The 25,021-nt window shown below is 40.7% G+C and overlaps 2 protein-coding genes across 2 annotated transcripts; one reads left to right on the top strand and one right to left on the bottom strand.

Moving 5' to 3' along the window:
* Nucleotides 1-1,186: 1,186 nt before the first annotated feature.
* On the bottom strand, nucleotides 1,187-10,786 carry hsp90b1 (heat shock protein 90, beta (grp94), member 1). Its single transcript, XM_083974293.1, has 18 exons — nucleotides 10,622-10,786; nucleotides 9,991-10,093; nucleotides 9,552-9,693; nucleotides 9,337-9,453; nucleotides 8,878-9,221; nucleotides 8,631-8,742; nucleotides 7,739-7,867; nucleotides 7,511-7,627; nucleotides 5,994-6,131; nucleotides 4,708-4,785; nucleotides 4,537-4,602; nucleotides 3,657-3,926; nucleotides 3,324-3,569; nucleotides 3,059-3,195; nucleotides 2,888-2,966; nucleotides 1,850-2,005; nucleotides 1,536-1,637; nucleotides 1,187-1,451 (listed from the first exon to the last, which is right to left on the bottom strand). The coding sequence occupies exons 1-18, from the start codon at nucleotides 10,668-10,670 to the stop codon at nucleotides 1,425-1,427; spliced, it is 2,412 nt and encodes an 803-aa protein (XP_083830419.1). The 5' UTR covers nucleotides 10,671-10,786; the 3' UTR covers nucleotides 1,187-1,424.
* A 2,535-nt stretch (nucleotides 10,787-13,321) lies between these two features.
* Nucleotides 13,322-23,779, top strand: nt5dc3 (5'-nucleotidase domain containing 3). The gene is made up of 14 exons (XM_083974298.1): nucleotides 13,322-13,737; nucleotides 14,266-14,450; nucleotides 14,595-14,669; nucleotides 14,790-14,845; nucleotides 15,046-15,136; nucleotides 15,223-15,360; nucleotides 16,940-17,000; nucleotides 17,215-17,317; nucleotides 20,058-20,159; nucleotides 20,362-20,443; nucleotides 20,532-20,618; nucleotides 22,065-22,205; nucleotides 22,316-22,380; nucleotides 22,494-23,779. The coding sequence occupies exons 1-14, from the start codon at nucleotides 13,452-13,454 to the stop codon at nucleotides 22,747-22,749; spliced, it is 1,728 nt and encodes a 575-aa protein (XP_083830424.1). The 5' UTR covers nucleotides 13,322-13,451; the 3' UTR covers nucleotides 22,750-23,779.
* Nucleotides 23,780-25,021: the final 1,242 nt, after the last annotated feature.

Genomic DNA, 25,021 nt, shown 5'->3' with positions numbered 1-25,021 from the left:
ATTGATCTGTTATCACACATGTTTTTATTGTTTTAACTGTCTTTACCTTTGTGAAATGAGCAAGGAGAGATGAAGGAGTAGTTCTACTGCTGGGAAGAGAAAAAAAAACTGCCACAAGAGCAGAGCTATTATTTGCCACAGTTGCCACCGTACTGTAGCTCTATGAGAACCCTCCTCCCGCTGCTCTGGCTCATATCCGTCATCTTTAGGCACAACATATTCTGATTGAGGTGAACATATGACACAACCGAATGCAACAGTGCTACAGCTTATCTGTTAAACTCACAATTCAAAACTGCAGGTTTTAAGACAAAGGATTTGATCTGAATGTGTACAACACCATACTGATATCAAATGTTAGAAGACACCAGAGACAGTTCATTTTAGGAGATAACAAGAATTGTGCGTATACTCTGTGCTCCCTGAACCATAGATCCTAAAGGTTGTTTCTGCTTGATGCCTCTCCACAGACCAGTGGAGCTTACCAGCTGTGAAACTGCCAGACTTAAAAATGTGAAGAAATTCTGAATCATACTCACGTAGGGTGCATACGCAAAGTATTCAGACCCCCTTCAATTTTGTTTATTGTGAGTACCGGTATGTATGTATATACAGCTCTGGAAAAAAATAAGAGACCACTTTCACAAATGTTTCTTAAAAGCATCTCTACATGTATGACAGTCATTCTTTTCTTTTCTTTTTTAAATACCAACACAAACACAACTCATTCTACTTAATCAATGAGACACCGATGAGGTCATCACCTGAACCACATCTGGTTTTATAGGAAGATTATAAAAACCACTGCTGGGATTAAACATCGACATTATCCCACAAAAACTGATTTATAAACTCTTCCTGAGTTCAAATATTCTTGCTGCGTTGTTTAGAAATAGATATGAACATGTTTTCTTTGCATTATTATTCAAGGTCTGAAAAGACTTGATATTTTTTGTTATTTAGACTAGTTTAGTCATTAGCCAATAAAAGCTCTAAATGACAATATTTTTATTTCAATTTTGGGAGAAATGTTGTCGGTAGTTGATAGAATAAAAAAAATAATAATAATTTTACTCAAACACATACCTATATATAGTAAAACCAGAGAAACGGATCATTTTGGGAGTGGTCTCTTAATTTTTTCCAGAGCTGTATATATTTAGATGTATGAAGCTCACACTGCATGTCCTTTTTCCAGGAAACATTTATTCGATCAAGAGACAGGATCGCATCTTTCCATAAACAAGTCAGTTAAATATTAACAAATTTACAGTCATGAGGAATGTAAAAAAAAACCAAAAACAAACAATGCACGCCTTAAAAAACCCAGAGATGCCACCCACATAAATCGACCACAGAGGCATTGGAACAAGATACAAATCCTGTTCCCAGCTGTATTGTTAAATGTTCTTCCATTCAGTGCTTCACAGTTCATCTTTGTCCGTCTTTGTCTGCAAAAGGAGCAAAATCAGGATTAGGAAAAAAGACAAATGAGTGAATAGTGTGCAAACAAAGTACCATTTCAGTGTTCTCACCGTTTCATCATCATCATCATCCTCATCTACAATTTCGTCTTTATCTTCAGAGTCATCATCCTCAGGTGGCTCCTCTGGCTCCTCCTCTGGTTCTTCTTCAATCTGTACGACAGTCACAAAGAGACACAATGAGAAAATGAGGGAAATGGGAGGCGTAAACTGTTAAGGCTACAAAAAGTGGAACTGTTTCTAGTGAAAACACAAGTTCAATCATGTCAGAGAATACGTTCACCGGCTATGAAGGGGAGACGACTTGACAACATTTGCTATATAAATGCATATGCACAATAATACAGTAGCCAGTGGTGACTTGCCTGTTCATCCAGAGGTACATTCATGCTGAGTCGGAGCATGCGCTCTATCCTGTCACCATAAGCCTTTGTGTCGACCAGCTGGTAACCCGAGCGCAATGTCGCCGTCTCAAACAGAACCACAGCCAGATCTGATGCAGTCTGGTCCTCAGCATTAGTCTGGGGGATACAAGGTGAGGAAACCGTTTAGATTTGTGCACATCACAGATTAGATCCCCATATCAGATGTGCAGCGTGTTTTAAAGGGATAGTTCACCCAAAATTGAAATTTTACTCATCACCCTCATGTGGACTAAGGGCTGGGAGAAGTTTCAGAGTCCTCCGTGGCTTCTCTGAGTTACAGGGGGTCTCGGCGTAGCAGTGCATGTCCATATAACGGTTGCAAATGGATACCAACTGTCTTCGTAACAAAAAGACACACCAAAAAACATCCAAATACCTCCATGCTGCTCGTATGTAATGTCCGTCTTGTATTGAAGCCCCGATATGCGAAATTGTCCCGAAAAAAATTAAATAAGTCTATATTTCAAGCTTGTTTTGTAGCGGAAGCTTCTCGAAGCTGCTCTTCCCCGTTCGTCAAATTTGGACGAACTGGGAAGAGGACAGATCCTGGTTCGTCCAAATTTGACAAACCGGGAAGAGGAGCTTCCGCTACAAACAAGCTTGAAATATAGACTTATTTAATTTTTTCGGGACAATTTCGCATTTCGGGGCTTAAATACAAGAGGGACATTACATATGAGCAGCATGGAGGTATTTGGATGTTTTTTGGTGTGTCTTTTTGTTATGAAGACAGTTGGTATCCATTTGCAACCGTTATATGGACATGCACCGCTACGGCGAGACCCCCTGTAGCTCAGAGAAGCCACGGAGGACTCTGAAACTTCTCCCAGTCCTTGGTCAACATGAGGGTGAGTAGATAATGAAATTTAAATTTTGGGTGAACTATCCCTTTAAAATGGTCAAAACTAGATTACCTGAAATAAATGACATACATCTATGACTTTTGCTTGGCAACAATATCATACTTGTCAGACTTACATCGATTCTGTTAAGCATCTGCTTGATGAGGGGATGTTTAGGGTTGATTTCTAGTGTTTTCTTCTGGCTGGCGTAGTAACTAAAAAAAAAAAAAGAGTGAGGCTCTCAGTAAAGATTTAGACATGCCATAATATTGTTATTTACAAGATAATCATCCTTATCATTACTCACTTTGTGGAAATGTCTTTTCCTGTCTGGTAAGCCTGTGCTTTCATGATCCTCTCCATGTTTCCTGACCAGCCGTACTGACTGGCAACCAGAGCGCAGGGTGAGTCAGTCAGCCTCTGAGAGAGCACAGCTTTCTCAATCTGTGGAACAGACAGCATCATAACATGAGTTGATAGAACGACCATAACCAAGTAGCTGTAGCCACATTTATAACACTTCTGCACCGATTTTCAATGTCATATTTATTGCAAATGACTTGGGCCTTCACCTTGTCCTTCAGGGCCTTGTCCTTCAGCCAAGTGGTGAGAGGTTCATACTCCTTCTCCAGCGTCTCCCTCTTCTCTTTGGCCTTGTCGCTCTCATCGAATTTGACACCTTCCTTTGCCACATTCTGGAAACGTTTCCCATCGAACTCGGGCAGTGCCTGGATGCAGTATTCATCCACAGGCTCCGTCAGATAGATCACCTCGTAGCCCTTCTTCAGCAGCCTCTCCACGAAGGGAGAAGATTCAGCCTGCAGAGGAAAAAACTAACTGTTAATCACACCATTCAGAGTAGACAACCTTTTATGTTAGTCTTTTCTTTTTAAATGACAGTTTACCTCCTTCCTGCTTGTGCCAGCCATGAAGTAAATCTTATCCTGCTTCTCCTTCATGCGCTCAACGTACTGCTCCAGGCTCGCCACCTCTGTTTGGCTGTTGGAGGTCTGGAAGCGCAGCAGCTTGGCCAGACGGGTCCTGTTGGAATGATCCTCAATCACACCCAACTTGATGTTGGTTCCAAACTCCTTCCAGAACTTATCGTTGTACTCTTCCTCTGCAATCTTCTTGATCATGTCCAAAGTCTTACGTACCAGCTTCTTACGGATAACCTGAGCAATAGGGGTGGGAGAAAAAAATCGATTCACATAAATATGGCAATATCTTTTTTGACGATTTTTAAATCTTTTTTTTTTTTTAATCTATTTTTTTGGGGGGAATTTTTTTGAATATTGTGCAATGTACATTTGTTAGCCTTTTTTACATACAGAGAGTCCAGGTTTTGAAAAGGGTTTAAGTTCACTTTATAATGTATGTTAATTTATAGGCTCCTATTTGTGTGCAGATAAATGTTTAAAATGCAGACTAAAAATCGAGAAAATCTGCAATATCGTAGAATCGCCATCCAAAAAATCGTAGAAGAATCGAATCGGGAGAAAAGCATATCGTCCCAGCCCTACTGAGCAAGTACAACAAGAGCAACAATTTCTGAATTGTTCACTTATATCAAGCTCCTTAACATGTTCCCCATTTCACTTTTTTTCCCCTTTCCCCATCTTCTACCCGAAAAACTTCTGATTTAAATGTGCTATGTGAACATTGCTTGTCTTTTTGCATTTAGTTTTAAAATGCCATTTGAATAAGTGAAGGCCTGATACATTATATTCTATACATGTAAATATGGTATCGAGATGTTTTATTCATGTTTGATATGGAGCTCACCTTAAGCAGTTTGTGCTGCTGCAGAGTCTCTCTGGACACATTCAGGGGAAGGTCATCGGAATCAACCTGACAAAATTAATTTACATTAAATCACAGTGTAGATGCAATTTAAGATATGGCTGAAAAGTGCAGAACAGCTGAACAGCACATAACCAGTCAAAAATCACTCACCACTCCCTTGACGAAGTTCAGGTACTTGGGCATCATGTCGTTGAAATCATCTGTGATGAAAACTCTCCTGACAAACAGCTGTGTCAAAAAGTATATGTAAGGAATGAAGGAGTCAATAAAATTCCAGAGTATCATTCCACAAGTAAATACTGCCCCTTAAAGGTTGGGTCTGGAGTTTTGTCCCCTTAAGACTTATAAATCCGTCTTAATCGTCACCTATGGGCTTCTAGTCTGTGGGCTGTGTCTACAGCGCCCTCCCCCTGCCTGGATTTTGGTCTTTTGTTTTGTTATGCACGTGGACGTTTCTGGGTGGAGAGCGAGAGAGTCGTCTGTGTTTTCTCTCCAGCCAATGACGGAGCTCAGTGAAGCTACATGCAGCAGAGTAGGAGGGCTGGGGCTGCTAGCCGCATTAGCTGTCTCTGATGCTAACGAGTGCTAGCACGTCATTCTCTCTCAGCAGTCAGGACCGCAAAGAAAAATAAATACAGTCTGAGTGAAGCGCTGGAGACTCCCAACCGTCACCGACACTGGTAACAAGTATTAGGGCCGTTGTAGTGAGCTAGCTCGATGCTAACTTCGGCTAGCGGTAGTGGTTAGCATCCGCCGCTAACACCGTCTTCCCAGCTCACCACAACGGAATAACAACTAGGGCTGCAACTAACGATTATTTTCAATATTGATTAATCTGTCGATTATTTAAACGATTAATCGATTAGTTGTTTGGTCAATAAGATGTTGAAAAAAATGTTGAAAAATGTCAATCAGTGTTTCCCAGACCACAAGATGACATCCAAATGTCTTGTTTTGGTCACAAACCAAAGAGATACTCAGTTTATTGTCATAAAGGAACAAAGAAACCAGAAATATTCACATCTAAGAAGCTGAAATCAGAGAATTTTGACTTTAAAGCAGAAGTAAGCGGAATATTTGTGTTAATATAAGTCTTAAATAGTTCTATCTTAAGACAGCAATCACTTACATAGAGTGTTTGGTCTGAAACACGGGTCAGTCACTCTGCCGAGTAAGCCAAGGAGAAAACTTTCCTTGTATCCTACAACCTTTATCCAATGAGGAGAGAGAACGGCATAAAGGGGCGGTCCTCTCTGTGTGTGCAGTCAAGGGATGCGCGTGAATGTGGTGACGTAGGGACGAGGGCGGGGACTGCTAACTCCATCGGCTGACAGGAAGTTAGGAATGTTTTGTTTACAAACTGCAACGATCAAAACTCCAGACTCTACCTTTAAAATAAAAGAAGAAACAACAAGAGTATAGTTGGAAGCCCATACCTTGATGTAGTCGTTCTTCTTGGAGCCGTACTCGTCAAACAGGCCGCGGGGAGCTGACTTTGGCACGAACAGGATGGACTTGAAGGTAACCTCACCCTCAGCTGTGAAGTGGATGTGGGCCAGAGGGTCATCACTGTCCTGTTGGGGAACACAACATAGTCTCATTTACTAAAAGACCCATTTTGCCCAACATAGTTATCTAACAAGAAGTACATCAGAAGGGAGGTTCATATTGCCGCCCGAGAGTGAGAACAGGTATAATACAAAGAACAGTTCTGTACAGAGCTATGGTTGTCTGGAACTCTCTACCAGTTCATATATTGCTCATGAAAGTAACAAAGATCGGTTTAAACTGCTGTTAAAACAGTATATCTTAGAATTTAATGAATTATGATTTAACATATTGAGTTTATAAAGAGGACTGGTTTACAGTTGTGGTTGTACCCTTTTTCTTGGAGTGGATATCTGTGTATGGGTAGTTGAAGTGCACGGTTGCAGTCACTTCAGACAGTTAATGCTTATTTATTATTTTATTTTATTTTTTATTTACTTTGTGTGTGTGTATTATATTAGATTATTCAAGGTATTGATGTATAGAATGGAATCTGAGTAGAGAAATAGTGATGTCTGTGATGTCTGTCAAAATTCTGTCAGATTTTTTTTTTCTGTGGTTTGCTCATTATTAGGTAGGGTGACCATATTTTGATTTCCAAAAAAGAGGACAGCTGACCGGGGGGGGGGTGGTCACAGACAGAGCCAGCCCAAGGCATAAGGCACCCAAGAGTGTATTTACAAAAACTAATTGTTGTGGTTGCACTGGCATTGGCTATTGGTTTATTTTGTTACTTTTATAAGGCCCATATGGTAGTATATCCTATATGCTAGTATATCACTTTGAATATTAAGTGTAAATCAACCTCAGGCTGCACTTTTGGCTGAATTTGATATCATTTCAGATTAAAAACCATAGTTGGCTAAAAACATTCCAGGCTAGGATGATGATCTGTAACGACAGATTAGAAATGTTTTAGTAACTAGGTGTGTAAATGATCAATATTCAGTATTATTGGCAATAATAGAGGGCCCCTTTGGGCCCCATGGAGGCTTGGGCCGGCCCTGCCCCTGATCACAGATAAACGGCTGTCGGATATTTAGAAAAAAAGAAAAGAAAAGGAAAACAGTGACTACAAGGCAGAAACATTGAAAACCGGACATTTTCATGAATTTATAAAACCCGCCCGGACGCTCCGGACAGGACGTAAAAAGTGGACATGTCCGGGTAAAAGAGGACATTTGGTCACCCTATTATTAGGGAGCCTTTGTTGTTTGTTCTTGTTGTGTCATGTATAAATGTATGTTTCTTATGTGTAAATGTGGATGTTTATGTGTATGTTGTATGTATGTCGGACCCCAGGAAGAATAGCCGATGCTGCTGCGGGTCTAATGAGGACCCTAATAAAGAAAAAAATAAAAATAATTTAGGCTGATGATGAAACTGTCACTTTTCAGGTACCTACCTTGGAGAAGGTCTTGTAGAAGGCCGTGTACTCATCCTCCTCAACCTCCTTAGCTATTCTTTGCCAGATGGGCTTGATGTCATTCATCAGTTCCCAGTCCCACACAGTCTTTTCAACCTATGGCACAAGCACCATGCAATTTTAAATAAATTGAAAAATATAGTGCACGATATTACATATAAATACAAATGACATCTGACACCACATGCCCCTTACTGGACTTCCTACCTTCTTTGTCTTTGGCTTGTCTTTATCCTCCTCCTCTTCTTCTACCTCAGCCTCTTCCTCAGCAGCCTCTTTCTCTGGTTCGTCTGCTGCTGCTGCGTCTTCGTCGATTGGCTCCTCAACTGTCTCAGTCTGGCATATTGAGAGGAAGAAATGATGCATCAGTCATTTGATCATTCCCATATTTATCAGTTTCATGAAAGAACTACACTGAGATGAGGTTTAAAGGGATAGTTCAACATTTTGGCAAATTGGCCCATTGCCATAATCGCTATAGTCATAGCAGTAGGTTTGTTGCCTTTAATTGTCGGTGTAAGCTATTTTTAGAACGGTGGAGCGGAGCGGCACGCTGCTCAGGGCTATGCTATGGAGGCTAATGGAATTTCTTGGTTTCCCTCATCAAACTCATCAAATACACAACCCAACAACTCAAAAACGCTGTTGTAGACAAGTTGTGAGCTGCACAATCACCACGCTATGAGATAATAACGGAACCTTACGAGACAGAGCTGTTTCAGAGGTAAATTCATGCAAAACCGCTGATGCGCATTGCGTTCAGGGACAGTTTTTCAGCAAGCAGTCTCTGTATTTACCTCGAAAACGGCTCCGTTTCGTAACGTTCCATTATTATCTCATAGCGTGGTGCTTGTGCAGGTCACAGTTTTGGGATTTTGTATTTGATGAGTTTGATGAGGGAAACCAAGAAATTCCTTTAGCCTCCGCAGCTTAGCTCTGAGCAGCCTGCCGCTCCGCTCCGCCGTTCTAAAAATAGCTTACACCGACAAATAAAGGTAACGAACCTACTGCTATGACTATAGGGATTATGGCAATGGGCCAATTTGCCAAAATGTTGAACTATCCCTTTAAGTGTGGAGGAAGCATCTCATGTAATCACCTTGCTGGCCCAAACGTAGATGGGGAAATTGATGAACTGGGAGTATTTCCTGACGAGGTTCTTGATGGTCTCAAGCTCCAGATAGTCTGAGGCCTCCTCTTTAAGCACAAGTCTGAGGTTGGAAGATGGAGAAGATTTAATTTCAGAATGGATAATCTTCTAATGTGAGACTAGTGTAATCACAAGAGAACAGTGTTAAAGGTCTATTTGGACTTGGAGACAATAGAAAAACAGAATGTAAACTTACGTGATGGTGGTTCCTCTGCCTAGTGTGTCCCCACGGGGGTCCTCAATGACTGAGAACTGATTAGAGTCAGATTCCCAGATGTGCTGGGTGCCGTTGTTGTGCTTTGAGGTCACTATGACGCTGTCGGCGACGAGGAAAGCGGAGTAGAAACCCACACCAAACTGGCCGATCAGCTCTGAGGTAGACTGTCCCTCCGAATGTCCCTCCGACTGCATCTCTGTCATTTTGTTGAGGAACTCACTCGTGCCAGACTTGGCAATTGTGCCCAAATTCTTCACCAACTCTTCTTTGGTCATTCCAACACCAGTGTCGGTGATGTGCAGCATGTTCCTCTCTTTGTCGGACTAGAGAAAGGGGAACAATACCGTGAAATTACTAACAGACCAAGAATTATAGCATTTACCAACCTAGAATACTACTAACATTAATAACTATGATCACCCTATATCTTTTACATACTTTTATTTTGATGGTCAGCTCTTCATTGGCAGCCATGGCATCTTCATTGGTTAGAGACAACAAGCGGATCTTATCCAGAGCATCAGAAGCGTTAGAAATCAGCTCCCTGAGGAAGATCTGGAACAGAAAAGAATTCAAGTATTAGATGACTTCTGCAAGTCCTTGCCATGGAAGAAAACCATTCATGTTGGTACATCTAAATACTTCCTACTCACCTCCTTGTTCTTATAGAGAGAGTTGATAATCAGCTTCATCATACGGTTAACTTCAGCCTGAAAGACGTGTTTTTCAGACTTTTCCCTGATTTCCTTCACCTGAGCTGCATTCAGCCCATCCAACTGAATCGCCTCCTCCTCTCTGTTGTTAGACAAATGCAAACACAGAGGTGAGATCAACTACCATCAACCATGGAAATCTGTTTTCTGCAGTGTCCAAATTAAAAAAGGCAAGAGCCACCAGATTCCCTATAGGCACAATGAAGGACGTCTAGTAAAAATTGAAAAGAAACAGAACTTTTCCTGCCACTAACATTTGTGTGCACAACTTGGTCACACTGACCTTGGGGTTGTTAACTTGGGGCTTAGCTGACCTTCTCTAACAGAGGTACAAGTGAGTGTAAAAGTGAAATGTGTAAATATTGAAAGTGACACCTACCTTTGCACCACCTCGTCATCTGTTCTGGAGCCATCCCTGCTTTTACCCAGGTCATCCTCTACTGTCCCGTCAATGTCCACTTCATCATCTGCCTTAACAGCAGCTGCCAAGGAGGAAACGTGTGTCAAATTTAAGTCAATCTTACTAAAACACTGCAGATAACGTTACGCCTAAAGAAGTCTTTAGCAGCTAAGATTGTCTTCAGGAGAATGGCGCTCTGCTAAGGCATGCTCAGAATCACCAAATAAGCAAAGTGGACGGTTAGGAGCTAGTCTATGGATGTAGCCTACATCTATGAGAAAGAACAGTTTTTAATAGCGGTGTTAGCTTAAACATATATGGTGTGGCTGGAAACTTCTGGAAAGGAAATGAGGAATAAATGGATACTAGCGTCACTGGGAGTAATGTAGGCTAACGTTACAGAAACCAAGTGGCCATACAGTACAGCCTGTCATTCGGAAAACGATTAACGTTACAGCCTACTTGGAAACTGCAAATGAGCACAGAAAAAGCATAAAGCAAGTTACCGTTACGTTACGTTAGCTTACCAACTAACCGTAACCGTTGGCTACAATGTCGACTAATTAAAAAAGAGAAGTGAAGCAGTGACGCAAACCCGCCCGCTACTCACCAAATGATAAGAGTGCGAAAATAACACCTAGCAACCAAACTCGTTTCATTTTAAGATCAATGGCGATGTTGTTCTTCAGCTGTTCAGACAAAAGCCGGGCACCAGCGCACGCTGCTCTGCCTTTACAACAGAGACTGACAAGCTGGCTCTCCCACCAAAAGAGCCCACTCTGTTAAACCCGTGACAACCGGCCAATGGCTGCGCACCACGCACAACCTTCGCCCAATCACAGCCGAGCACACCGTACATGTTGTCCAATCAGATTCTTCAACATAAGTCAATACCCGAAAATCGTGGCTAGACACCATTGGCCAAGAATGAATGATCGGCACATCACTTCCGAAAATGTAACTTACCTCTAGTAAAGAAAAAAAACATTTGTGTACATATTAGTTAAACTTTGATTTGCTGATGCAGTGTCACATGTTGAAATGACATGTTGATGCCATAGACTGTAAAAAGAAGGTTGATGCCTGACGAAAATATGGGTGTGATTTGCAGCATAATGTTCTGTCTGTACACATGACTAAAGGTTATTTGCATATACGATAAAGATGTGGTTCTGTAGTAATATTTCCTACTCAAAGGGGACATACTAGCTCATCGAATGTGTTCTTGTCCCATTGGGTGGCAATGTTCAGATTTTACTCCCAACACTCTGTTATAGCAGCAGGTTGCCGCTGCTGGATAGTGCATGCCATTATGCGCACACGACGGCTGTGTGTCTGCCTACCCGGATCCGTCTGTGTAGGAGTACAGTAGGCTACAAGTGTCAAATTGCAGTTATATGTTGACATATAACTGCATATATACCTACTAAAGCTGAATAATGTCGAACATAGGTTAGGCTAATTTGTCATTTTAGAACTATTTTTGGCTCCTCTATGTGCCATAATACATAGAGAATATTAAAAATATATATCAGTGGGCTACAGCCTATTGTTTTTCCAACTGTCAAAACTCCAAAGTGTTGATAAAAAAAAAGGAAATTAGCAAGCATGGCTATAGTATCAACTTACAGATGCATGTTTTAACTTGTTAAATGTGTTCTTTGTTTTTTAATTGATAACTGGGGCATTATCTGGAGGTTCTCTGAGTGTCTGGGGTATGACACCGCCATACATGGCAGTTAATGCAGCTCAGTCCGGTCTGTAGGCTACTTTACAGCAGGTATGTAATGATTGATTATTTTCTGGATTATGTATATGTAATGCATATATAGTGACTGTCTCAGCTGCTTAAATTTTACTTTTCTTTTCTTAACTTTTCTTAACATGTATGTACTTATCTGTTTATTTATCTGTTTTAAACCTGCACTGACGCTTTTACACAAATGAAGTTCCTAACGGAAAAATAAAGTTCTTTGAATTGAATTGAATTTGAATTAATGGACAATAACGCAACTGAACTCCCAGGGTCAAAGGATCCAAACAAGACCTGCTCACCCTGCTGACTTTTCATTTTTGGTGCAATAGAAGAGCAACAGGTCATTTAAATACATGCTCTCAGCTGAAGGCAGTGACAATTTGAATGGGTGGAGCAAAGTAACTGTAGGAAAATAGTCATATGACTCTGTGGCATGCTCTGACAGGCATGAGCCATACTGGCACAGCAAAACATCATATCTTAATTTATTATTTGAGATAGCCTACTTACAAGATTAGTGACTTGAGGAAGGGATGTTGTGTTCATATGGATTTAGGCATTCTGGGAAACGAGGCTGGCAAAAGAGGCAGTTAAGAGAGGAGCTGTGCATGCCAGTATGAAATTGTCAAAAGCATTGTCAAGGGAAATAAAACAAAAGGACAAGTAATAATCAGCAGACTGGGGATTGGACACGGTAACTTCAATCAGACATTGCACATCATGGGGAAACAGGTCGGTGTGACCTGACAGGAGGCTGGGTCAATTGAGCATGTTTATTTATTTATTTATTTTGCACGAACACATCATTTAAAACAGCATGAACAATCATCATGACTGGGCAGGGCCGTTGCTAGGAATTCTGGACCCCCTGAAAGTATACTAAAGTGGGCCCCTGCTCCCTGACTTTTCCACTTTTTTCATAGACTACGTATGTATTATCATTTTCTATTTAGCCTACTTTGTTTTGATGCTATTGCAGCATTACTATGAGTATCAGTCAAGGTCTTATGCAGAATAATTCAGTCATACAGTACAAAGATTAGACTACTGGGGTTTTTGTGGGCCCTACTGGGCACTGGGCCCCTAGAATTATCATCACCTTTCTCCCCCTGTGACTGGGATGTGCACAGGGGAGGTATGAAACCCAAAAGGGCTTATATAAAAAAATTCATGTAGAAAATTCACACAGGAGAGATGGGCATTGCTGGAGGATTTGAGGAAAATAGGACAGGTGGCCAGAATGAAGAGCATTTTAAAATATGGGGATACGCATAATGGATTTTTTTTTTTTTTTTTTTACCGGTGACTGGACAAACCTACAGTTTATAAACCGTATTTGCCTACAGTAAACAAATTGAGTTGAAGATATTGAGTGGATTAATGGAGCCTGAAGGTGGCAGCACTACAACACGGAGGATACTAGCTGGCCTTAAACCAAGATGAAGAAGAAGAAGGGAAAAAAAACATTTTTTTTCAATGAACTTTATTGAAAAAGGTTGACAAGACAACAAGAATTCCCAGCAGTTTTTAAACACGGACGTGACGCAGGGAGAAACCGTCCAGGCAGGGACACCTTCGACATCTCAGAGGAGTCTGCTCGCCGCATGTATTCGTTCAGTAACGTTCAGTAGTCCGCTGCGACAAACAAACACCCAGGCTCAGCTGTCATTCCAACAACAGAGCTATGGCGCCTTTGTCTTTACCGCTGTTGTCACTCCTGAAACACAAGAACTGTCTGCAGAAAGCGACTGTTTTCTGCAATGTCTTTCGGGGTTTACACAGTCGGCCATTCAGGTCTTGCTTATGGAAATGGAATTTTAGGACGATACACCTTCGAGTCGGTCAGCTACTGCCACAGCAGTCCACAGTGAAAACCCACGCAGCGTCTGTTTGTAGCAGCTCCTCAAACCGTCAGGACACGACAGAAAGACTGTGGTCTGTTTACAATGAGACCAAACGGCAGACAGAAGGTAATGAGCTACGTGTTCAAGGTAGCCTACAGCTTTGTTGTGAACATGTGAAGACAAGTGTCCCAAAGGCATAGTTGTTGTCACAGTCTGGCCTACACATTTCATAGAAATAACACACTGTATCTATGGGCTGTGATACTTTGTTTCAATCATCAAGAACAACTGTAAAGGATAATACTATCCAGTGCAGCAAGCATGCAGTTAAGCCTGCATGTTTATTTTTAGTTGATTCAAACTGGTATATTATTAGCCTTAGCCTATATAATATTTTTCCAGTTGGTGACCGTTTTTTTTCCTTTTTTTGTGAAGTGTTTGTGTTATTTTGTCCTAACTCTAAAAACAATTTGAAAACTATACCCAATCAAGTAGTAGGCTACCCAAATATTAACAGAACAACATGAAACCGTAACACACTGTACGTATAATGTACTTGGTTGCGTGTGTAGTGTTGAGAATTTGACAGATTAAAATAAATTCAACCCAAATGGAAACAAACTGCAGAATAATCTCCAGTGTCTTTATTCTCAGATCTCATCCCTGCCATATTCACCAACTCAGTCAACCCAGATACCATTTTTGCCAACAACGAGATGAGCTTGCGAGACATAGAGATCTATGGCTTCGACTATGACTATACCCTGGCATTCTACTCCAGCCACCTCCACACCCTCATCTTCAACATAGCCCGGGACATCCTCATCACTAAACACAGGGTTTGTGACTGGTTTATACCTGTCACTAATCTGTCCACACATTTTTTCCAAATGCAATACAACCATATAACCAACCAACACGCACTTTCCTGTATCTGCCATGTTGTCACTGAAAACTCACGTCAAGCACTTTTTTTTCTTTAGTATCCAGAGGGTCTGCGAAAGTATGAGTATATTCCAAATTTTGCTGTAAGAGGGCTTCACTATGATGTTCAAAAGGTAATTTTGTCTTTTTTTTTGTCTAACCTGAACAGAATGAAACATTTAATAAAAATGTTTTTTTGCACATATTGAACTATAAACCAAGTGTGAGGATCAGTTCAATTATTTTTTTCACAGGCACTGCTGATGAAGATAGATGCTTTCCACTACATCCAGTTGGGAACTGTTTACAGGTGTCTGTGCATTATTATAATAATAATAATAATTAAAAAAAAACAGGGTAGTGGGTAAATGTATGAAACAGAATGTGAGTGTAATACAGTTTTTTTTGCACCACAACAGATGTAGACAGTTAAAATGTTTGAATGGTGCAGTGATTCAACAGAACTTACTGTGCTTCCTGCTTATGTAATAGTCTATGTTTCTCTTCCAGGGGTCTTCATCCAGTTCCCGATGAGGAAGTCATTGCCATGTATGAAGGTTGTCACGTACCGCTAGAGCACATGAGCGACTTCTATGGCAAGGTGATGAGAACTTCAACACTTATGTGTATTAACGCAGATGTAGGCATAAACAACAGCATCTAATAATGTGTGTTATTCTCCTGCAGAGTTCACATGGGCACACAATGAAACAGTTCATGGATATATTCTCCCTACCTGAGATGACCCTTCTTTCCTGTGTTAATGATTTCTTCATGGGGCACAACATTGACTATGAGCCAGTCCACCTGTACAAAGATGTAAAGGTAAACTCTCTTCTTATCAGACTCTCATACCCTTATTCTTTATTGTTTACAGAAACTGATTTAATGAATGTTATGTATGTATAAACGTGTTTGCAGTTTGACTTGATACTCCTGCCATTCAATGCTGCCTTATTTTAGCTCTGAAAACTGGTGTCAAATTTTAGTCCAGCAAGCCTGCCTCCAGTCATCTGAGTCTGCTCCTGGTGGCTCTGCTACCTCAAAGGGAGAGAGAGGGGTGAGACATCAGTAATGTGTTCCTGTCCCCCCTTTCAGGGCAGTTGTTGCACTGGTGCTGTGTGTCACTGAAGCGTTTTGACAGATTGCTGTCATTAAAAAGCCCTCACACACTATTTCATGAGTGCTTTTTAACATCTTTTCAAGGGCACCCTCCTTTTCCTTTTTTTCTTACCAAGTCTGATTCATTATTCATCATTAAAGGACAATTCTGGGCAAATTCTGTATTTTCCTAACATTTTAGGTCTAAAAGAAGGAATCTGAAGATTTTCAGTTTAATTGCTCCTGTTTTGCGGTAGTTGTGTCTGTCCCCGCATCGCCACGGCAGCGATGAATGGGAGCGGATTGAAGTTCCGCCGCTTAGGCTGTTTACATCCCTCAAAGCCGCAATTATTTTCCACAGACAGCGTCAGATGGCGACTCAAACATGCACCAAGAAGTTTATTTACTTCAAGCAAGCCGACATGTTTGTAAAACTAGATCTAATTCAAAGTCTCGCGGAGTCTCACACGAGATCCAAGTTGCCGTGCTCGGTGTGTTCACGTGCAGTCGGAAGCTCCCGTTTGTGTCATAAACACAGGAATATCAACTCTTGACTTGCTTGAAGTAAACATTATTTCCACAGACAGCGTCAGGTGGCGACTCAAACATGCACCGAGAAGTTTGTTTCCTTCAAGCAAGTCAAGAGTTGATATTCCTGTGTTTATGACACAAACGGGAGCTTCCAACTGCACCTGAACACAGCGAGCGTCAACTTGGGTCTCACACGAGACTCCGGGAGACTTTGAATTAGATCTAGTTACAAACATGTCGGCTTGCTGGAAGTACACAAACTTCTCGGTGCATGTTTGAGTAGCCATCTGACGCTGTCTGTGGGAAAGAATTGTGGCTTTGAGGGATGTAAACAGCCTAAGTAGCGGATGGCGATGCGGGGACAGACACAACTACCGCAAAACAGGAGCAATTAAACTGAAAATCTTCAGATTCCTTCTTTTAGACCTAAAATGTTAGGAAAATACAGCCCTGAGTTGAATTTGCCTGGAATTGTCCTTTAAACCTGTCTTTAAAAAAAAAAACCGTATTTTCCTTTATGTGCAGCTCTGTTCATTCATTCAGTGATTCACAAGATACACTCTTGAAAATGTGGTGGATGAAATTTCTCTTGTTTCACATGGTTTGCTTTCTTGAAGTTTATTTGAACTCAAAGATGCACTTTCTTTATGCTTCCAGTCAATCATCCATTTACATACAGAACAAAGTGTTGCTAGGAGATCTGACTGCTAACATTGTGCCACTCAAGTCAAGACTTTCTTGCTGAGGGCTATTTACTTTTTTGTCTTCACAGGAAGCCATTCGAGATGTTCATGTCAAGGGCATTATGTACCGAGCTGTGGAGGCAGATATTGGTAATATAACTCTGTTTGAACTAATGTTTACAAAACAATGATATGGCCACAAATTGAGTTGTTGCCAAGACATGAAAAACTGATTTGGAAATAATGAGGCTATGATGTGAAAACACAAAGTGGTGTATTGCTCACTCAAATTGTATCAATACCACTCATACACTTTCCCCTTCCCTTTCCCTGCCTCACTCTGTTGTTCTCTGTTGTTCCTTAGAGAAATACATTTGCTATGGTGAGCAAAGCCACGCTGTGCTGAAAAAGCTGTCAGAGCATGGAAAAAAGATGTTCCTCATCACAAATAGCCCCTTTGACTTTGTGTAAGTGGGAGCAAACAGAGTGCAAGTTTTTGCCGGTGTGGTTAATTAAAATCATTGTGTACTAACTACAAATATTTGATAGATGTCACAGCATAAGGCTCCCAACATTTATGGATGGGGCAGAAAAACACACACATAAAAGGGCTTTATGTCTTTTGATTCATTGTATGTCACTCTACGTTTACATGGACTTGAGTATCCTGGTTATGATCATATTTGGGATACTGCAGACATGAAAACCTGGTTATTCATATCCTTGATATACGTAAATACCAGTATCCCGGTTTCTGACAATTGCATCTTATTTGTGCAGGCACTTGTGGGTCTTACTCTTACTTAAAGGGATAGTTCACCCAAAATTGAAATGTCACTTATTATCTACTCGCCCTCATGTCGACTAAAGGCTGGGAGTAGTTTCAGAGTCCTCCGTGGCTTCTCTGAGTTACAGGGGGTCTCGGCGTAGCAGTGCATGTCCATATAACGGTTGCAAATGGATACCAACTGTCTTCGTAACAAAAAGACACACCAAAAAACATCCAAATATCTCCATGCTGCTCGTATGTAATGTCCGTCTTGTATTGAAGCCCCGAAAAAAATTAAATAAGTCTATTTTTCAAGCTTGTTTGTAGCGGAAGCTCCTCTTCCCGGTTCGTCAAATCTGGACGAACCAGGGTCCGTCCTCTTCCTAGTTCGTCCAAATTTGACGAACCGGGAAGAGGAGCTTCGAGAAGCTTCCGCTACAAAACATATATATATAGACTTATAAAAAAAAATTTCGGGACAATTTCGCATTTCGGGTCTTCAATACAAGACGGACATTACATACCCTTAGTCGACATGAGGGTGAGTAGATAATGAGTGAAATTTCAATTTTGGGTGAACTGTCCCTTTAACACAAGCCACAGCAATTTTTACATCTGTCAAAATGAGACCCTAACCAGCCTTGTGCAGCCTATTCACTAGCTTTAACAGCTCAGCGTTTCGATGCTTTTTTCCATCGCAACATCGAAGGATGTTTAATTCTTTAATTTGAAAGGCAAAGCTCCATTTCCTCATCACTCCGAAATTATGAATGGTTTTCCGCTGCCATGTTTGTTTTGCTGATACGTCGTTTGGCTGCGCCTGTGCAGATAGTCGCTGTTAGGGAGGAATTTGTGGTGATGCCTGTGAAGAAGAAGTACCAGAGTCCTGTATGTCTTATGCTGAAGGAGTTTATTTACTTGATCAAGGAGAACAGAAGAGTCGTCAACACAACATGAGTGCGTGAGGCCACCTCAATTCTAAGGGTCAAACAGCAAAGCTCAGATTCTTATACTAGAAAGGTGGACCGAGACAGCAAGGGGGAGATGTGTTAACATCCAATTGGCTATCGTGCATAAACATGAAGATAAGGATTCACACCAGCTGTGAAGTGTTATCCAGTGACGGAGAGCGTTATCCTCTAACTCTACAGCTGTGTCTGCAACCTGCCAGAGAGTGAGATTGAAGACGCCAAAGAGCGACCATGGCCTTGGCATGTTCCTCAGAGAGAAGGTAGCGCAGATAACTGACCCCAGCAGTAATCTAACAGAAAGTCCTCTAATTCAGTGGTTCTCAACTGGTGGGTCGGGACCCAAAAGTGGGTCGCGGACCCGTTCTGGATGGGTCGCGGACAGCTGGTCAAAAAAGTAAATGATATTTAATGCACATCTGATGTTGGACATGTCTTTCATTTTGAAAAATAACTTATATTGAAAGGCACGCGTCACGTGAACACATGCAGTTGTAATGCTCCTCCTCACTTTCTTATTATTTGCTCTGAATGCAAAGATATCAGTTTCTTATTAATGCGGCCTGAATGCAGTGAAAATACCTTGTTTTGTTTAGTGGGTCTTTATTTTGTGCAATTTGATATTTACTCACTTTTGTGAATATGCTCTGAATGCAGAGATGCATTAGAAGTCAAATATATCATTTTGTTGGTCTCCATTTTAGTTTGATATTATTTTATTCACTTTCGTACTATGCAGTTGTCATGGTCCTCCTCAGTTTCATTCATGTGCTCTGAAATGCACTTTGCTCGATAAAGAGCAAAATTAGTTTAGGCTTTTAAAAAAAATTATTGGTTTGAATTCTATAAAAGTGGGTCACGACTTAATGACCATGGGAAAATGTGGAGCCCAGAGTGAGACTAGTTGAGAACCCCTGCTCTAATTCATAGCCCTCCACTATAACACAGAGGGGTTGACCATTAACTACACAAACTATCTATAGGGAAGTGAAATTATTCTCTAACAGTCGCAACTGTCAGAAACTGGGAATAGGTGTGTACATGCTACAGTATTGCGTTCTCTTTCAGAGTTCTCCGGGTAGCAAAACTGGGTTTCTCAAAACTGGGATACTGGTGTATCCTGGTTTCTGAAATCAAGATAGGATGTTTACATGCACAAACACAAAAATGGTATACTCAAAAATCCAATCATATTCGGGATACTCAAGTCCATGTAAACACACTGACTGACTGTGATTACCTTTTGCATAGCCCTTGATCTAATATGTTGCTATATAAAACACAGCAAAATTTAAAATAACATGGTTGTCACAGTGTTGTAGTAAAGACAGACATGTTATTACTGGTGGTTGCATCATTATCTCTCTGTACTGTGCTGTCAGCTCAGGTGTTTGAAATTGTGTTCTCACTGTGAGTTGTGTGTTAAGATATTACTGACAAAATAACAGCTTAACTCTTTGTCTTCCTCAGCGACCGAGGAATGAGCTTCATTGTAGGGAAGGACTGGAGGGATCTGTTCGATGTTGTCATTGTTCAGGCCGACAAACCTGGTTTCTTCAATGACAGGAGAAAGTAAGCTTGTTGCATCTGTGTCCACATCTCAAATGAAGTTCATCCTATGCCTGTTGTTGTGTTCCACTAAAGGTCTCAATGGATCACACAGACCTGTAATCACCAGTAGACCATATACACTATTTGTAAAAAGAATATGCATAGATGTACGTATGTGTGATTTACATTTTGTTGATATTAAAAGAGATTTTGTTTTTACCAGACCCTTCAGGCGAGTGACAGACAAAGGTGCGTTGCTGTGGGACAGGATTCACAAGTTGGAAAAGGGGCAAATATACAAACAGGTGAGATGGCAGGAAAATGTCATGTCATGCTAGCTAATTATGTCAAATTACACCTGAACACACCTTGAAGGAACTTTTTGGTCTCTAGGGAAACCTTTACGAGTTCCTTCGACTCACTGGCTGGAGTGGATCCAAAGTGCTCTACTTTGGTGATCACATCTACAGCGACTTGGCAGTAAGCAATACCCAGACATACATATACAAGAAATACCTAATTGCAAATGCACAAAACAGTGTGGTATGATCTACATTTTGATATTAAGATTACAGAATGGACTGCTGTTTTAGTTGTTATTGCTTACAATTTAAATGGGAGTTCATATTTACATACAACAGTCTGAATCCAAAACGCTCTGGTGGACAAGAGTGACCTGCACATTCACCACGCTATGAGATAATAATGGAACGTTACAAGACGTAGTTGTTTTCTAGGCAAATGCAGACACTGCTTGTTGAAAAACTGTCCCTGAAGGCAACGCACATCAGCGGTTTTGCATGAATTTACCTCTCGTTACGTTACGTTATTATCTCATAATGTGGTGAATGTGCAGGTCACAACTTGTCTACGAGAGCATTTTGGAGTTGTTGGATTGTGTGTTTGATTATGAAATAGGTAATGAACCTACTGCTATCACTATAGGGATTATAGCAATGGGCCAATTTGCCAAAATGTTGAACTATTCCTTTAAAATGTGCACAGGTGGCTGCATCAACTAAAACAAAGATTTCTTCTCCAACATGTTATGTTGATCATGCACGGTGAAAAACAAGGATCTAAAGGCAGTGTTGGGCAAAATATTCTGGAAAAGTATTGATTACTCCTTTTAAAAGTAGCCTAATCAAGTTACTCTTCTGATTACTCCATTTCCAAAGCATTTAATTACCGTATGCAAGTTACATTATTAATAGTTACAAATAAAACTTGTCAGTTTGGCACAGACTCGACTTTTCGCTTTGATGGCATCATGTCCACTTCCATGTCTCTCTGTATACACCGGCACCACCGGGATTACGGCAGTTGAGTGACAAGCGACTGACGACCAGAAAAAATGACGTGGACTTGGGATTTCCCATCTCGAGCGACGAGTGACTTTTCGCGTGTTTCTCCAGACTTGAAGACCAAAAGATCGATCCCTTTCTGACAGGCCCCGATCGCTCCTGGTGGACTAAAAACCATAAAACATCCACGCTAAATATCTGCAGCCTCTTGCCACCTGTGCACGTTTTAATGATGCCATCAAACACCCCTTGTGGTGAGACACTCACGTGATTGGCTGTAAAGGAGGGAAACATCTGATTGACTACAGATGATCCCTGTTTATGAATCTTGTTTTTTTTTATGTGAATATTCTTTTAATTACAAAACATATTTGTGTGTGCATTGAAAATGTATTTGTGTTTTGAGCCACATATATATAAATCCCCAAATACATTTGTGAATCTTCTTTTGTGCATTTATTCATTTCTGTGTGCATTTATTCATTCTGAGACTGTTCTAGCTCCATATTTTATGCATGTGGACACAAGCCAAACACATAATTTGTTAATCATAGACATCCCATGCATGCTGTATACACTGTTTTGCAGCTGAAGACTGGTCTTCTGGTCCTTTGTTCTGCAGGATCTAACTCTGAAACATGGCTGGAGGACAGGTGCCATCATCCCTGAGCTGAGGAAAGAGATCAAGATAATGAATACGGAGCAGTATGTGCATATGATGGCTTGGTTACAGGCACTGACTGGACTTATCGAACAAATGCAGGTCAAGAACTTTGCAAAAACTTTTGTGTCACATCTCTCTTGCAGCATTTCTCCTTCCTGCCTCTGAGCTCAACTCCTTGTGCTTAACTTCTGTGCACTGCTCCCAAACAGGTACACAGGGACCTGCAGTCTCAAGCTGTTGTTGAGGAGTGGATCCAAGAAAGAGAAGCCATGAGGTAATGCAAATGATTACTTTGGCATTCATTTATTCATTGGCATACATTTACTAAGCTCCTCTATTAAAGCTGAACTAACCACGTGCCTAAGTATGAATGTAATTTAATTGCAGGCCACAGACGAAGGACATCTTTAACGCACAGTTTGGGAGTCTTTTCCGAACATACCACAACCCCACTTACTTCTCACGCCGACTGTCACGCTTTGCTGACATCTACATGCCCTCCATCAGCTGTCTCCTCAACTACGACTTCCAGCACACCTTCTTCCCCCGCCGCACTCCCCTGCAGCACGAGGCCCCTTTCTGGCCTGAGAACAGTTCTGCTAACTCCACACAGCTCCACAAGACCAAAGCAGGGTCTGATTAAAGACAGGGCAAGTGATTGTTCAGATTGACTGATCTCCATTGCTGATTTAAAGTTAAGTTTTGGTTTTATGGCATTTTAGAGGGCGCATGTCTTCATTTTAAATTGTGTATAACTGGTAACAACCATATAAATTGTTGATGTTTATTAAGCTTTAAATTAGTATGTTTAAACTGCCAAATAATTCAGTGAATGTTGTGCTTTTCAAGCCAACTGCCCTGTGACAGAACAAGCTGCTTGACTATTGAATTGGAAAAATGCATACTGCACTTGGACCTGTAATCAGAAAGCACTGATTGGTTTTGGTTTGCATGCCTGAGTGTGCGTCTTTGTATGAGAGGCATGTAGTGCAACATTGAGCTAGAATTCTGCATTGACACTGTTTAAACAACAGGGGGCAGTCACATCAAGTCTACAGTAGATCCCCGCTGCATGAATCACTGCTCCTTGAGAATCATCTTTGCCTTTTCAAAACTGAAGAGAAGAGATTATGATTACGAGATACGATGAAATATTAATGTGCGTCATTTACATTACAAATGGTGTGGCCTTAATCTCTTGTTAATACTGCTGCATAGCCTACTGTATATTTTTCTAATGGCCTAATATAATTATGGTAATCAAAATTTCTAGTTTTGCCAGTTAGTTAATATCATTTTGAACTGAACACTCTGACACATTGTACTTTGATTGTCAGATAATTTTTTTTATTTATTCATTTTTTACAAAACACAACCTGTATTTCTCATTTTGACAGATATTGTAATACCTGTCAGAAAAATATAGAGCAGTATCAGTGCATAAACTGTGGTTCATGGACTGTATATAAAAGAGGTGTGGTTACTGCGAGTGTCTGTGGGATTCTCGCTTTTTGCAGAAAATGTGTGGAATGCTAGAGTGAGGGCTGCAGAGAGGGAATATATTTATCATGTAAAAGCTGAAATCTTATGATTTTTTACACTATTAAATTGGAAAAGGGAGATTCTTTCATACCAGTGGCCACAACCAAGACTTCATGGCGTCTTTACTTTATTTTCCCCTGTAGTTTTACATTTGTCTTGATAAAGTGTATTTTTATTTCACTATTTATTAAAATGTAAATGGCTCAACTGTCTCAGCCCAATGCTTATCTCATTAATGTGAAGCATCTTGAAATGACTGCGTCCAGTCCGAGTGAATGTAATACAGTGGTTACCAACCGTTTTTGGTTCGTGACCCCATTTTGACATCACAAATTTCTGGTGACCGATGTGATTGACATTTTTATATGCTGCATTTTATTTGAACTCAATTTATATTCGAGAAAGTGAAAGTATAGAATTCAGTTCTTTAAGATTGTGTGGTGTTTTAATCATAATTTTAAAAAGAATAAGAATTAGTTAAAAGAATATTTTCATCAGTAATTCATTTTATGGATCAGGCCTACTAGACATTTCAGGCGACCCCACGTGGGGTCCCGACCCCAAGGTTGAAAAACTCTGATTACTGATTCTGAACGTGTAATGTACTTGTGCACTGTAGGTTACCATGAGCAGGGCCGGCCCCTAGCATAAACACTGTATGCGGTTGTTTAGGGCCACAGCCGTTAGGTGGGGGGCCACATGATCAGAAAGGTACCGGGGTTCATTCAAGTCATTTAAACATCCTGAGGTCTGCACGTGCACGATATGAGCTTTATATGTAATTTGAAGTCAATATTCAGCTTCTTTTATCTCACATTTGAGACATTTGGTGAAAATAGAACGGCAGAATGACAACATTTGTGCTCAAAAAGCAATCTTACAAAATTTCATTTTAGACTTGTTTTCTACACTTATCTATTACTGTATTCATATCCTATTTCAAGCACCAAAACAGTTCATTCTCATGACTGAAGGTGTGTTTTCACAAGGGATTTGACATTTTTCAAAAAGCAGACCTCAAATTTCCAGCATTTGGCCTAAATTATTTCTTTATACACTGTTCTAGGGCAAATTGGCCTCAGTGTGCTTAGAGCGGAGGTTCTAATATTTAGACATAAAACACTTGAGTATTGTTACATCTGCAAGTATCTTAAAAAGATAAATTTAAGAAAATATGTAAAAGTTGAGAAAATGGCCTCAAACCTCAGAGGGCATAAACATGTCTGTATTCAGTTTTAACCAGTGATTTGGTGTTTGCGCTTAGAGTGCAGGGCCACAAACAAAAATCTTGTTTAGGGCCACCAAAATCCTAGGGCCGGCCCTGACCATGAGCCCTGGCTATGACCAACAACAAATGAAATGCTGCATGACTA

This window comes from Trachurus trachurus (genome assembly GCF_905171665.1).
Source record: "Trachurus trachurus genome assembly, chromosome: 6".
NCBI classification, from domain to species: domain Eukaryota; kingdom Metazoa; phylum Chordata; class Actinopteri; order Carangiformes; family Carangidae; genus Trachurus; species Trachurus trachurus.
Note: the sequence above shows the minus strand (reverse complement) of the source record. Positions and strands in the feature narration are given on the sequence as shown.

Excerpts from the sequence above, each read along its gene's own strand:
- hsp90b1 (XM_083974293.1), bottom strand. The coding sequence starts at position 10,670 with ATGAAACGAGTTTGGTTGCTAGGTGTTATTTTCGCACTCTTATCATTT. Across the intron at positions 8,743-8,877 it reads GGCAGAGGAACCACCATCAC|ACTTGTGCTTAAAGAGGAGG; the intron begins GTAAGTTTACAT and ends TTCCAACCTCAG. Across the intron at positions 3,927-4,536 it reads AGCAGCACAAACTGCTTAAG|GTTATCCGTAAGAAGCTGGT; the intron begins GTGAGCTCCATA and ends CCTATTGCTCAG.
- nt5dc3 (XM_083974298.1), top strand. The coding sequence starts at position 13,452 with ATGGCGCCTTTGTCTTTACCGCTGTTGTCACTCCTGAAACACAAGAAC. Across the intron at positions 20,444-20,531 it reads AGGGGCAAATATACAAACAG|GGAAACCTTTACGAGTTCCT; the intron begins GTGAGATGGCAG and ends TTTGGTCTCTAG. Across the intron at positions 20,619-22,064 it reads ACATCTACAGCGACTTGGCA|GATCTAACTCTGAAACATGG; the intron begins GTAAGCAATACC and ends TTTGTTCTGCAG.